The 15,319-nt window shown below is 40.0% G+C and overlaps 1 protein-coding gene across 5 annotated transcripts; it reads right to left on the bottom strand.

Annotated features, from left to right (window-relative positions):
• Positions 1-409: 409 nt before the first annotated feature.
• Positions 410-13,988, bottom strand: LOC102309220 (CD2-associated protein). Of its 5 annotated transcripts, none has more exons than XM_042216978.1 (5): positions 13,059-13,988; positions 9,853-9,968; positions 9,078-9,170; positions 6,616-6,794; positions 410-6,143 (listed from the first exon to the last, which is right to left on the bottom strand). In XM_042216978.1, the coding sequence occupies exons 2-5, from the start codon at positions 9,961-9,963 to the stop codon at positions 6,005-6,007; spliced, it is 522 nt and encodes a 173-aa protein (XP_042072912.1). In that variant the 5' UTR covers positions 9,964-9,968; positions 13,059-13,988; the 3' UTR covers positions 410-6,004. The 5 variants fall into 5 exon arrangements, with proteins under 5 accessions (XP_042072912.1, XP_042072911.1, XP_042072913.1 ...); XM_042216977.1 differs by having other exon boundaries at positions 13,053-13,985; XM_042216979.1 differs by having other exon boundaries at positions 9,078-9,158; positions 13,053-13,984.
• Between the last annotated feature and the right edge of the window lie 1,331 nt (positions 13,989-15,319).

Below are 15,319 nucleotides of genomic sequence, written 5' to 3'. Positions count from 1 at the left end.
GTAAACTAACATAGACTCTGAACTCAAGTTCATGTCTATGTCTTGAGGCAACATTAGAAATGTAAATTTTTATCCTGCGTCTCCAAACTCCACACTTGTGTCTACAATATCCTATTATTTAAACCCACCAGGTTCACACTTGCATATTTAAACGCACATACTCACGAGCAGACGTACTATTATAGACAGAATCTGCCAGCTGAGGATAAGTTCACTGGGAGCTGCATTTCCTCAGAAAACTCACTGACTCTCTCTCAGTGAGCGGTCAATATTTTCCACTCAATATTTCCCTGAATGTTTTAAAGAACTCAAGCATGAAAAGGTCTCAGGATTGTTGTGGGTCCATGCAAACCTTTAAGTGAAATACAATTTCAAAAGCAGAGACAAAAAAAGAAAAAGGAAGCATCTGTGACAGTAAATAAAGATGTTTATTCATTTTTGCAAAGAATCTCAGCTCATGCAAGGATACAGCTCTTGTAAACAAAATCACTTGAAAATATGTTATAAATGTGCACACATTTCTTATTTTCTTGGTGTCAAAATCTGGAATGTAAAATATGCAAAAGTCATATTACAGATGTTCCGTAAAGAGCCATCACCTAAAACGTCCCCTCTCTTGTTTCCCACATTAGCCTATTGCCTGGCCACACTGCATTAAGAGCCACACTTGTTCAAAGCCAGGCATCCATGTATTGTGTGAGTGCATGACCACTCAGGTCAGATCACAAAGCATCAAAGTGGCCACTGTGGGGCTTAGATTCTTCTCCAACACAATCATGGACAGTTCCAGTCGAGCATTTGCACACAGAATCAGGCCCGGCAAAGACTTCAAAGTACAAAGAGATGTTTTTTTAAGACATTTGTGAGATATGTACAACAACATTAAGACAAAGATACAAACAACAGTAACAGGTTTTTGTCCTTGTGGTAGCACAATGTGGAACATCTAACCTGGAAACAAAACTTATGAGTGTCAGAATTTAAACATCCCTGTAACTTGCAGTGAAGCCAGAGGTGGATGCACTTGGTACTGTGCTGCTCTCTGTTTCTCAGATAAGCTGTTGAACATTGTGAGAGTCAGGGCTACTGAATGGAGCTAGAGCGTAAGCAGTATGAAGACAGACATCAGCCCGACTGCTCAAAACACCTCAACCGCCTCCTTTCTACTTGGAGCAGTGCGCCCTCTCAAATGATTGAGCTCCTCATCCTAACTAACTTTTTAATCTCCATTCATGAATACATTACAGAGGCAAATTCATTCCCAAACTGGAGCTGGACATCCTCCACCTTTTCCAGCTGAGAACCATTGCATCCATCTTTGAAGGTGCCAATATTTATCCCAGCAAATTTGCAATCAGCTGCAAACTGTTGAAACAATATAATACATGAAATGTTAAAACTGAGAAATTTGTTTTTTGTTTTGTTTTTTTAAATTACAAGCTCCTTTTAAATTTGATACCAGCAATGAATTTTAAATAAGCTGAGAAAGGGCCATGTTTGTTACTAGGTTGCATTACCTCTTCTTCTTTGATCAGTGCACAGTGTATGGGAGCTGGCATGGCTAGTATATGTAAATTTTACTTCATAGAAATTCCAAATAATCCAAAACTCTTGTTAAAAAAAAAATCATTGTTCGATTTAAAATCCACTGTGATAGTGTACAGAGGCAAAACTACAAGAAGTACTCATGGACATAAAGTGCTTTAAAAAAAGGTTCTCAGTTTCAACATTTGATGCTGTTTTTGCGCTCTTCTACATTTTGTTTTTAATTTCCATTTCACACTGTGTGCAAAGGTTTCAGATGATTTGTGTACTCAAACATACAGTGAATCATGGAAACTATGGATGGTGCACCTCCCAACTCCACAAAAATGTTTTGTTATAATGATCCCTGCAGGAACAAGTGGACCCAAATTATGGCAGAAATATACTCCTATGAACAAATATATTCAGCTTCCAGTTAGAACTGACTGAGTTTGGCCTTCTGCGTTAGTGATACCATGCTCTACATTTCTGTACCCCTAAACATCATGACAAGTGAGAAAAATCCAGTTACCTTTCTTAACTGTAGCAGTACTTCCAGCTATAGAAACTGCCTGAGATTTAACGACAGTTGTTTGCTCAATGTCCAGTAAAAAGCAGTAACTTCTAATCTTTATTTAACTCCATCTTAAAACCCCTAATGTGTAATTTTTCAGATTGTAGACTCCTAGTGGTCAGCCCTGCTCACTTTATAAAGCTTAATTTAATCATCAGTCAGTTAATTGACTGATTCATTTGATGCCTCATACAGCAATCAGCCACTGCATTGAAACCACTACTGGGTGAAGTGAACGACACTGACCATCATGTTATGAAGAAATGTTGGATTTCTGGCATCATTACTGTAATAGACCAAACACATGAGAGGTGCTCAAAGTACTTCTCCAATCTGAAGGCCGTTGAACACCGCCAACTCCCAGATGCCACAGGTCTTTCCTGGAGCTCCTCCTGAGCTCTTCGGTGTCACTTTGGTGGCACAGGCAGAAGTGACACAATATTGGGAAAATGGTTTTAATGTTATGGCTAATTGGTACATGATAAACATGGCTGTGGCAAGTTGTGCAGGCATTTGAAGTGGAAATGTGGAAACACAAAATTTAGCCTAGGGTGTGGCAGCGCAGTGTGCTGTAACTATACACTGACAAACATGACAAACCAACTACTAGTTCAAATCATGGTAGTGCAAATCTGGTGGATGTATGTATGCATGTAACTTTAAGTCTGCTGAAACATTACGGATCAAGCTGCATGACACTTATACCCATCATCCATGCTAACATGGCTAAAAACACACTAGTTGACCCATATCGCACCAGTTTCCACCAGGATAATCTCATTCTTCAGCGGTGTTTTATCATCAGACGATTAAAAAGGGGGAAGAAAAAAAAAAGGATGTGAGTGAATTTCGCCGCTTCATCATGTTCTTCCAGTTAGTTTAACCCATGTGTCTGGAATGTGGAGTTGTAGATTAAACATAAGAGGGAGGGGGTAGTTGGCTGAGCAAAAAGACACCAGACGATTTAACAGGAAACAAAGATGGATGAGAGTAAGGAAGGCGGAGGTAGAAATGACAGGGATGGGAGAGAGCTATGAATAGACAAGCGAGTAGCAGAGATGATCGTAATGAGGCTGCCTTTTCAGAAGACTGTAGTCCCTCCTTCCTCGCGCCTCTCTTGCATTTTATGACTCTGGCTAAGTTTTTTGTGTTTTTCTCACAAAAATAGAAGAGCCAGCATAGAAGAGGCCCTCTATATAATATTTGACTAAGCGTGTCAGTAGATTTAAAAATATAGATATACAATATCATGCTGCAAATATTCCATATCCCATTACAAACATTTAATAGATTGTTTTTTTGTTTGTTTTTTTCTGAAACAGGCACAGTAGTGTTATTCTGGGTAGGAATGCTAGAAAAACATCAAAAGACAACAAAAAAAGAAACGCGAGAGCTTGCTCTGACACGCTGCAGCCATGTGGTGGTGCTGTGCTGACAGGCACCGTGCAAGAAAGAAAAACGCATTTTAATCTGAAGATGAAAACTCAAATAATCAAATCTGTTTAAAATAAATTTTTGTGCATTATAAAAATCAAAAAGAAATTAGGCAAGGAAAACGAGCACCCTCTGCTTTACACAAAGTCAGTAGTACTGGGAGCATCCCTGAGGAGTTCAAGGAACACCAGAGTGATTGGAAAAGAGCCAGAGCAGCAGAGTTGTGAGTCCAGCGCAGTAGTTTGAAGTAAGGCCTCAGTTTTTTTTTCTTTTTGTATTGGCAAAAGTTAAAAAAAAAAAAAAAAAAAAAAAAGAAAAGAGAGAGAGAGGAACATATACATCTGTAACTTACACCTAGCTTGAAAAAAATCTTATGTGCAAAATGTAAATCTTACAAATATGGAGAGTGAGTTTGTTTGTTTCTGTAGATCACTGAACAAGGATTGTGCTTGAGGTGGGTGGATTTCTCCACCCTCTCTCCCTCCATTTGACCATCCATACGTCACTGCCCTCCTGCTCTCCTGTTGATCGACGGGCAGGCCAGCAGCTGACCCCGAGGACTGCCGTTGATTAGATCAAGGAGTTTCACGTCGAGTGGATGGTTCGCTTTAGCTTCTCGATCTCCATCTGTGAAGAAAAAATAAACTTCTTCCAGTTGGTGGGTAGGGTGGGGATGCATGGAGCTACACTGTGTCCAATGAAGTAGCTGTTTGGCTATGCAGAGAGAGGAACAATGGAACAACACTGTGAACAGCTCTCCAACGAGGCCAAAAACATGTTATCAAGGCTACAAATTTAGCACAATGTTTGTACTGTTGGAGAAAGAGGCAGTAAAAAAAAAAAAATCCTCAAAAGAAAGTGTAAATTATAAAACACAGAGATTTATCTGATTTCAAATTGGTTCAATTCCACAGCCGTTTACCAGGAACACTCCTTACTGTTAGAGCAGATTTGTAACTTTCACAATGATTTCTCCCATTTTATGGCTCATGCTCTGCAGGACTTTACATGACATGCCGCGAATGAGCCGATGCCAGAGACCTCCAGAGGTCACGCAGAGTGCAGGTATTCAAAATAACTTCAAATTAAGTGATTGGTCATAATGTTTTGCCCCATATCACACTGAAAAGGCGCTGCAGCCATATTCGATTTGCCAGAGTAGATTGAGCTTGAGTCAGTCATTGTCATTATCCCTGCTGTGAGGTACAGTGGCATCCTGCTGTGGGGCTTTTCCACTGGTGGGGATTAGGAGAATTGAATGACAATGAAAGCACGAGCTGGAGGACAACCTGAGCGGCACGGCCAACGTCTTTGACGAGGATGAGGAAGCTGAGGTGGAAGCTGAAGTTAACTGCAGGGGAGCTTAAACTAATCTGCAGTTATGTTTCCCTGTATGCGAGTCTGACCCTGCGTGGGGCTCTCTGCGGGGGACCCCCTCCTCCTGTGATGCAATTTATATTGGTGCCCTGTTGAAGACAGAAAGGTCGGCCGGGCAGAGTGGACCAACCTTCAATCTCTCAGTTTAACATGAGCAGCACATGGACGCTGAATGTGTTCTCAACAGTCAGGGAGTGTAGTTAGCCTAGAGGCGTATCCTCGGTCATCAGTTTTCTTTCTTTAATTTTAAGTGAATGATTTAAATATTCATTCTTGACGTTCTGCACAGAACTTGATTTTTAAGAAAGAAAAAAAAGGATCCATCAGGTAGCTGCTCACCTGGTGAAACATCAGCCTGAAATTTATCACGAAACCAGCTAACAGAAAAACCCTCTCTACTAATGTCTCTCTCACAGACATCATGCTCAGAGAGCCTGTCTGTTTAAGGCAGAATTCCTGACAGGATCGGGGAAAAACCCAGAATTCCTGTGGTGTTTAATTCCACAATATGTGGGATTAAACACCACAGATGTTATACTACAGTTCTCTTTTCACCTCCAAAACCCTGGATCCCACAGTTCCTACGATGCAACTTAAACATGTTCGCTGAATAACAGACCTGTTTTAACGATAAACATTGTCCATTGTATTATTATTATTTTGATTTTCATTAGCGTGTGAGTGTTGACCAGGAAGGAAGAGGAAATAATCTGCTGCTGGTAATAAACTAAGGACACTCAACACATGCCAACACATAGACTGCGAAATGAAACACTGCCTCAGGGTTGAAAGTGCAAAAACAGCATTATGTGCTGTGAGCAAAAATATTCAATTGGTACTGATGTCAGCAGATGAGGAGAGTTTAATGAAGACGCATGGACTGGAGTGCTTTGGTGTTTTGCCGTCAGCAGGTCTTGACATTAATGAACAATGACTAATTATTGCATGCATTCATGTGTTCACTCATTATTTAGTGGATGTAATAAGTTACATTTAGACGGTCCCAGCTGTGATCACATAGAACTTCTATTACTGAGTCAGTAGAAAGTCACTAGTGTACAGAGCTGGATGCTGTTCACGTGTGCACAAAAAGCATCAATATTTGTCTAAACTAATGGGTCTAATGAATGTGGACAGCTCAGCCTGTGTTTCAGTTGCAAGCCATACTACCTGCAGGGACACACGCTTTTGCCTTTCGTCATCCAGCTCTCCTCGAAGCTCAGTGATCTCTTTCCTGGAAATAAACGAACAGAGATGTGCAACCTTAGCATGTGGCTACCTTAGCAGCGAATATCATAAATATCTAAACACTTTCTTCCTTTAAACACACCTCAGAACCAGTTTCAGTGCCTCAAATGAACTTTGAGTTAATGTCGTCAGAATCCAAAAGACACATATTATAATACTTATTATAAAAAGCCAGGATGGTTTTAAAGAGAATGATGGTTGGAAAATGCTTGAGGCGATAAATCAGCTCGACAGAAACGGTAGCTATTGCTAATTCAGAGATACAGGAGTACGCATTACCATTTCAGTGGTATTGGGTTTGGCAGTGGCGTAATAATTTGACGTAAATCATATATTTATGTATGTTTTATTTATAATAATAATGTTTTATTATTTTATAAGGTCAGAACCTTGAAGAACAATTTCAGCTTTCCATTCCTGTCCTGCCCTCAAACCTTATCAGGCTCATGTGTCCTTACATTTGCTGGGACTTGAGCAGTTCCACCGTGAGCTGCAGCTCCTTCATCTGGCTCCTCAGCTCCTCCAGCTGGGAGCTCGACTCCTCATGCTCCACCTTCGCCTTGCTGCCCAGAGAGGCTCCGAAGTCTCCGAAGTCAGGCTTGTGGAATGACGGTGACAATAAGGTGTTTGTGGAAGGCTATTAAGACATGAGAGGAGAAAAATGTAAGACAAGAATTTTCTGCAATAATTCTTTTTTGTGTGTCTGTTTTGACCTCCAATCTAAAACTAAATTTAATTGGATGTTTTTATCTTGTCATTATAATACCTGCACCCTCAGGGAAAAGTATCTGTGATGCAAGTTTAATGGTGAGGCTCTCAAATTAAATCCACTGTGACAGCAGAGCAGATGAGGAATTTAAATCCAATGCTACAGTGTAGGAAGAAAAACACGGGGCTGATTTACACAATGTGTTTTCCAGTGAAGGGGGATATTCAGTCTTTATCACCCCATCGCACTTCGTGTCTTCATGTAGGTAAACAACACTGACTTAAAGCAAAATAACAAAGTGCTGTTTTTTGTAGCTACTTGTATTCAGTGAGCGTTTTCAGAAAAAGTAATGTAATGCTAAAAGGATTGTGTGACATGCCAAACTTTCCCTAAAAAGCCAACTTGGGGATAACTTTAGCTTTTAATTAGACAAACCTGAAAGCAGAGGACTTGAAAGGAACCAAACAGATGGAAGTCTCAAGATGCACAAACAGACTGTAGGTAATGTGTCAGGAAATAATCGGAGTATGTGAACTGTAAATGTGTGATGGTGAGAAATAGGAGTAGCAGGGGCTGAGCAACAGCTTGTTTGACACGGGTGTGACAACTTCCACTATGGTGGTTTATTCTGACCATACAATCAAGACATTGTTTTTACTGTTACACTTAAAAGAATCTGTATGTAGCTATGTACTCCAGATGTGCTGATGTGAGGCTTGCATTGGGTATTGGTCAGATACTGAGCCACAAAAGCTGGACTGGGTATTGGTGACGACAAGCCGATCCACGGTCCAATCACAAACAGCTTCTACTCGGTTTTTTTTCCCCCAAAGTTTTTTATCTAACTGCAAACTGTGGTCAAAGTGAGCCAACATGACTGAAAAGGGCCAACAACAATGATGTTCCACTTCCTTTTGATTGTGCACTTGATTGCTTTCACTCTCATGCTCGGTCAGAGACCTTATTTGAGAAGCTAGAAGCAATAATAACACATAGTAATACACTGTGACTGAATATCATTCACTTCAGCTCTTTACTGCCAGCTGCACATCTGTGTGCAAACAAGAAAAGTGAAAAACATTAAATTAATTTTACTGTATTTATTCTGGGCCTGTTTTCATTTATCACTTCACTAACACTAACAAAGTACACAAAGCTGTGAGGATTCCTGACACATTCAATTCTCTTACTCACAGTGAGAGGTGCAGATTATTAATTCAACACTGGCATCAGTAATGGAGCAAGACCAGAGTGGAGTTCCAAGTTATCACCTAATGTTTGCAACCTTGATTGTGAAGCAGCATCTATGAACTAAGAAACCAAATACCACAAACATGACTGAGAGGTCCATTTGGTATGAAGGTTTATAGGATGCATCGAAAAACACCTTTTTGTACCAGGCTGAAAGAGCCGTGTTATGGTTTTGCATGTCAGCATTAACCATGTGATGTTGGCTTATCTGCTAGTTTGGATGTGTGACATTCATGGTGACAACATAGTGAATAAAAGGCTAGTCACCAAAGCCTGCAGAGTGGTCACCACCAGTTCCTAGGGAAAAATATATAGAAAGCTCCTTATGATTGCTTTGGACCCTAGAATCTTGTTGCAGCTGTGGTTTGATTAGACGTCTTTGATTTGTCCATAAACATTATCCACCTGCTCTCTGAGGTATAGGGAAACTGAAAAGTGTGACACAAACCAAGAACGGAGACAGTCTGCCTTAAAAAAATGAAACAGCTAAATAAAGAAAAAGACAATCCCTTTTCATTTCATTTTTGGTGCAGCATCTTCTCTGCAACTGATTTACTCAGCAACCTCAAACTACTGCCAATGAGATGGCGACGACTTGCTTCCCTAACAACCAGCAGTTGCATCGCATCCAATATGGCGGACAACTTTTGACCAATGTCCACAATGTCACATTAGAAGCCTCAATGTGGACTGGAGTACCATGCTGACTTGATTTCAACATAAGCAGGCAGTGTGCTATACTGTTTAGTTCCTACCAGATTCACACAACACAAACCATCACTGCTGTGCTACCATCAGCAACGCCGCTGGCAACAGCTGCCATCACTTTCACAGGTTTATACCCAAAGATCTGCTAAGACCATTCATTATTTGCTTCATTTCATGAGGCAGTTATGTCACTAAGCGGGCACCTGTTACTAAACTAAAGGTGTCCTCTAAACAGACATGAAATTAAATTACCTTTCTGGTTTCCGTTAGCTTTGGTTTGGCATCTTCTTCATCAATCTTAAAGGTTTTCTCCACACTCACTTCCTTGTTGGGCTGTAATGGAAACTGTGGAATCATGTTGGGATAAAATGTGCTGCTCGTGACAGGGAAAACAGGGGAAACAGGAAAAGCTGCAGAGTCCTGAAACGATTGCACCTGGTAATGACAGTTAACAGCTACACTATTAGCTCTAGTGTCATGGTAGGATTTGCAAGGAGTCTGCAGGTATAAAGAAGTTAGATTTTTAAAAGAAAAGACGCCAAACCTATGATACAAATGTACACCCGAAATCAAAATAAACTGATATAAAGACCTTGATGGCAATTTAATGATAACAGTATTTGGTTGCATTCAAGAATGTGGTCCAAATGTGGGAAAAGCCAAACACCTGCTATCTACAGCAGTTTGCTTTGTAAGGCACCAGCTTTGAGTAAAAACAAGGACTGCTGTTCTAAAGCCATTTGTCTTTGTTTTCATGAAATCTCTTTAACTATCAGGTGAAGGCTTGTATACCAAAGTTGTCAGAGAAAAGAAGAGATTTCTTCTGTCACGTAAATAATACATAGGAACAAATATAGAGACCAACTTGCAGAAACTATATTACCAGACGTCAGCCTAACTTTTAACATGAGATGGTAAGAATGATGAGAGTAAGAGAGACAGCTCCTCATAATAACCATCAAAAGAAAAAAGGTCAGTGTCAACTTAAAGGGAGCGGGGGATTGTTAGCGCTTGAGCACATCCTCACCAATTGTCCTCCGCCAAACTGCGTGGGCAGCCTCCTTCCAGTCATCTTTGGTCGGTTGGTCGTGAGGTGAGAGAGCTTCTCCGAGGTAGACGACAAGTCATCAAAACTCATCAGATCTGTTGAAGCCAGATGAGAGAGAAAGAGGCGAGAGAAATAATAGAATTATTTTTTAGCACAACATTTCAGCTATGACTAAACCCAACATCCACAAGCGAACTGACACTTTCAATAATTTCCTTTGATTCACTTTGAATGCACTGTAACTGCTCACAAACAGTTTGGCTTTTGGTTTATTTTCTGCCTCATTAACAACATTAATACACACACAGAAGCAGGAAATCAGCCAAACACAGGCACAAGGCTAAACAAACAACTAAAATGTAAAAAGAATATATAAAAACTAGTGCTGTCAATAGATTAAAAAATTTAATTTAAATTAATCTCACAATTTTCTGGAATTAATCGCGATTAATCGTAATACTTGATCAATAGCCTGGACTTTATATTTAAGCTTGTAACTGACATTTATGCAATATAATGAAGTAAATTCAGAATAAACACAAAGAATGTATGCTTATATTCAGATAATTTGAATAGTTTTCTTCAATCTTTTAAAGGTTTTCTGATGTGACGTACAACTTTTTAAAAAACATATATACTAATAGGTAAGTATACACTTTTATATAATATATATAAGAGCTGTCAAACAATTAAAATGTTTAATCAGATTCATCACAGGGTTACTGTGGATTAATTTTGATTAATCACGATTAAATATAATTTATTTTTATTCTATATTAACCACAATTCATTTTGCTTTAGCAAACAGACTCGAGAAAAAAGGGAAAATATACGCAATTAACATGTTTACTGAACATCTTGAACATTCATGTTAACAAAAAACTCTGTAAACGTTTATCCACCCTCTCTCTGTTACTCTTCTGGAGGCACTTCAAGTCCTTGAAACGAGGAACCAAAGCTATGTAAAGCGCGTTCTCAACGATATTAATAGGTCTGCAGTTTGTTGCAGTCCACTTGGCAATTACGTCAGTCAATAATTCCGAGGTAGACTCACTGAGTCCCTGATGTTCCGTGAATGGTTTGTCGCAAGCTCGGTGACGCGTTACCCAAAGTCCTAGCAGCATCCCCGACTAACGCATGCTTAGCGTCAATGTGACATTTTAAGCTGGAAGTGCTTCGGTGAAAAGAAAATTCCTTCTTGCACAATGTGCATAATACTTTGTCGGTCGACTGTTCTGTCTTGTTATTTTTGGAATACTCAAATTTCCCATCAGAGGGCCAATGTGTGTTTATCATCTTCCAAACTGAGTCGATTGGTTCAGCTACCCATCACTATCAGATCAACTGTCCATTTGCGCATGTGAGAAAGTAACTCTACTTGGACAAACAGCCCGAAATGCGTTGACAGAAGCATTTCAGGGATTTAGAGTCAGTCTACACTCCAGATGTGTTAATTGCGTTAAAAATTGTAATTGCGTTGACCGTGATAGCAAATTAATGTGCGTTAACGCATTAATTTTGACAGCACTAATAAAAACAGTAAAAAATGTCTTCTTTAAACACTTAAATCTACTGACACAAAGGGCAGCTTTCATATTTTTGGATGATGAAGTAACTCCTGTTTGATCCTCCTGTCTGGCCCCTGGAGAAACACGTGGGGTGCTTGACACAATATTGACCCTAAAACAGAGGAACCGTGAGGGAAGCTGAAAGGTCTCAGAGAAAGGACTCCTGAAATAGATTTAATAGAGCAGACCTGAATGGCTTTCACTCAGGGGTACTGTTTGCTACAGCTGAGGTGCTAAAAGTCGACAAGTCTCCAGAAGCCAGTCTGTCACGTACACCCATGAAACATGAAAGTTCAATCTCAGCTGCAATTCAAGCCAGCAGTTTACCGTTGAGTAGGTGCAAAGTGCTGTTACACAGTACTCACTGTTTTTCACCGTTCACTTTAAATGCAGCAATAACTCCATTCTTCCTGGCCTGTAGTTCATTGTGTTGTATGTAAACAACCTCATGTCAAGTTAACATACACGTGCGGTTAAAAATGGATATCAGGCTTTTACTGATAAAACTGCTTGTAAGATCATTATTTGTGTTGTGTTCTTTTTTTTTTTTTTTGTTTCCAGATCTGCTTAGCTGCAGTCACTAAACGACCTGAAGAATTGTTTTTAGATTAAAAGCCTCTGATTAGATCAAAGCTACTTTCAGGTGCTGCTTTGCTACAAGGGGGTCACCACAGCGGGTAGCTGTGCATGTTTGATCTAGCAGTTTTACGCCGGATGTCCTTCCTACTACTACTCCACAGAACGTTTGCGCCTCTGGCTGAAAGTGAATCAGCAACCTTTTCCTTGCCAAGTGAATGTCTAACCCATGTGACACAAGAAATATACAGGTATTTATGAGTTCTTACTAAAACGCTAGGACAACCCAGTCTAAAAATAAGCTTATTTTGTTCTCACAGCATGTCGTGGATTACTTGTTTAAGCTCTCCCCAACATTGCTAAGATCAGCTGATTGTTGCAAGGCGTCCTCTGGCGGATTCACTATGGCATATCAACACAGAGAATGTGACTGAAGGGTGTTTCTTCAGTCTCATCTTTTTTCTTTTTTTACATTTTTATGGGTTGGCCCATATATTGGCAAATAGCTCATAAAGGTAATATATAGCCTGGAAAAAGCAAGCAAAACAGAAAATCTTTATGACTGGCCTCCTAGCATTCAAGTCTTATACAGACTAACAAGCTTAAGCTAATTAGGTACACATGCCATACATGAGAAAATTATCATCTATAGTTACAATTTTGCACTATACTAACAAATCAGAAATGAACTGAAATTAAATTATTATTTTTCTTTGGTTTAATAAATGGTGTTGGTATTTTGGTGACACTTTTTTGGTGCTCTTCACGAATTACTCGTGATTTTCTGACCAAAAATTAACAATCTGTGTTCAGAAATGTTATTTACCACGGTCACAAAAAAGACTTACTGTCAAAGCAAAAATCTTCTGGTGAAGTCATTTATTGACTCCTTATAAGCAACCGACAATAATTAAAGTAGGAAACAAAACTATAGATACACTTTAATTTTTTTTTAATGTGGCTACAGTGGAAATAATTTGATACCAGGGGTTATGATCGTAGCAATCTGACATGCATGTAGTAGTATGGACATACCTGTACCTGACTTCTCCACAGAGTCTGCAGACACCGGTTTGGTGAGAGGTAATGGCTCGGAGTCAGACTTTGGTCGTGTGGATGGCACCTCTCCATTGTGCCTGTGGTTAAAAGAGAAAAACTTCACTTTAGCAATATCAGCGACAATTTAGCTGATATTTTACATTTTATATTAAACGAATAACAAAATTAATTGTTCTCATCATCCCATCGGATTTCTAAAAGTCTTATACAGATCGAAAATGTGACATCAAAACCGCAAAGGATTGTAGGTACGAGTGGCAAGTGGTACTAGCGCATGCACGCTTTCACAAGAAAACAGTCACACAACGATAAAAAGAAACACAAATAATGGCAAGAAGCTGTTGTATGCAATAGCCTTTCGCATGACAGCCACGGGAAGCTGACGGGTAAACAGATCGGTTTTTATTGGATTCCACCGTGGAAGAGAAACTGTTCAAGCCATGTTTCCGAAGTAACAAAGAGCTGATGGATGGTCTGGATTGCAGCTATTCGAAGACCAAATATTTCAGCACACTCCAGCTCACATGTTAGTCTGCTCCAAGCATGTCCACAAAGGTAAGTCTTTTGTTGTGGTTAAGTAATTTATCATAACATAATAGTTGATGTAGGTTACAAATAAGTCTTATATTGATTTGAATTGAATTTGTTTACTGTGCCTTTGCGGGCTAATGTTTGTTGTGTTTTGTAGGAAAACCAGCCTTCAAAATGTTGGAAAGCGATCCAGACTGGGCACCCTCTATCAACCTGGGTCATACCGAGTTTAAAGGTGTTACCACAGCGAGATTTGATCAGTTAATAATGCCAATAATACAGTGACTTGCAAAAGTATTCGGCCCCTTTGAACTTTTTCCACATTTTGTCACATTACAGCCACAAACATGGTAAATGGTAAATGGCCTGTATTTATATAGCGCTTTAGTAGTCCCTAAGGACCCCAAAGCGCTTTACATATCCAGTCATCCACCCATTCACACACACATTCACACACTGGTGATGGCAAGCTACATTGTAGCCACAGCCACCCTGGGGCGCACTGACAGAGACATGAATCAATTTTATTGGAATTCCACGTGAAAGACCAATACAAAGTGGTGTACACGTGAGAAGTTGAACAAAAATCATACATGATTCCAAACATTTTTTAAAAATAAATGACTGCAAAGTGGGGTGTCCATAATTATTCAGCCCCCCTGAGTAAATACTTTGTAGAACCACCTTTTGCTGCAATTACAGCTGCCAGTCTTTTAGGGCATGTCTCTACCAGCTTTGCACATCTAGAGACTGAAATCCTTGCCCATTCTTCTTTGCAAAACAGCTCCAGCTAAGTCAGATTAGATGGTCAGCGTTTGTGAACAGCAGTTTTCAGATCTTGCCACAGATTCTCGATTGGATTTAGATCTGGACTTTGACTGGGCCATTCTAACACATGGATATGTTTTGTTTTAAACCATTCCATTGTTGCACTGGCTTTAAGTTTAGGGTCATTGTCCTGCTGGAAGGTGAACCTTATTTTGGTCTCATCTGACCAGAGCACCTTCTTCCACATGTTTGCTGTGTCCCCCACATGGCTTGTGGAAAACTGAAAACGGGACTTCTTATGGTTTTCTGTTAACAATGGCTTTCTTCTTGCCACTCTTCCATAAAGGCCAACTTTGTGCAGTGCACGACTAATAGTTGTCCTATGGACAGATTCCCCCACCTGAGCTGTAAATCTCTGCAGCTCGTCCAGAGTCACCATGGGCCTCTTGGCTGCATTTCTGATCAGCGCTCTCCTAGTTCGGCCTGTGAGTTTAGGTGGACGGCCTTGTCTTGGTAGGTTTACAGTTGTGCCATACAGAAACACTTCCATTTCTGAATGATGACTTAAACAGTGCTCCGTGGGATGTTCAAGGCTTGGGAAATCTTTTTGTAGCCTAAACCTGCTTTAAATTTCTCAATAATTTTATCTCTGACCTGTCTGGTGTGTTGTTACGGACTACGGATTGGTAACAGACTGATTCTTATATAGCGGTTTTCTACTCTCCCGGAGTACTCAAAGCGCTCTATACAACATGCCTCATTCACCCATTCACACCCACTCATGCAAGCACTTCTAAACGCAAGTGCAAACCTAATCTACATTCACACACATTCACACTCCGATGAATGCATCGAAGGGCAATTTGGGGTTAGTATCTTGCCCAAGGACACTTGACATGCAGACTGGCGAAGCCTAAAATCAAACCTGTTAGAGTTTGTATTGT

Source organism: Haplochromis burtoni, unplaced genomic scaffold (assembly GCF_018398535.1).
Source record: "Haplochromis burtoni strain Fernald_Lab_line unplaced genomic scaffold, NCSU_Asbu1 Contig_1428, whole genome shotgun sequence".
Classification (NCBI taxonomy): Eukaryota; Metazoa; Chordata; class Actinopteri; order Cichliformes; family Cichlidae; genus Haplochromis; species Haplochromis burtoni.
Note: the sequence above shows the minus strand (reverse complement) of the source record. Positions and strands in the feature narration are given on the sequence as shown.

Coding starts and splice junctions, on each gene's coding strand:
- LOC102309220 (XM_042216975.1), bottom strand. CDS start 9,455: ATGCAACCAAATACTGTTATCATTAAATTGCCATCAAGGTCTTTATAT. Junction 6,795..9,077: donor AGCTAACGGAAACCAGAAAG/GTAATTTAATTT, acceptor ATGTCTTAATAG/CCTTCCACAAACACCTTATT. Junction 6,144..6,615: donor CTGCTCAAGTCCCAGCAAAT/GTAAGGACACAT, acceptor GTTTATTTCCAG/GAAAGAGATCACTGAGCTTC.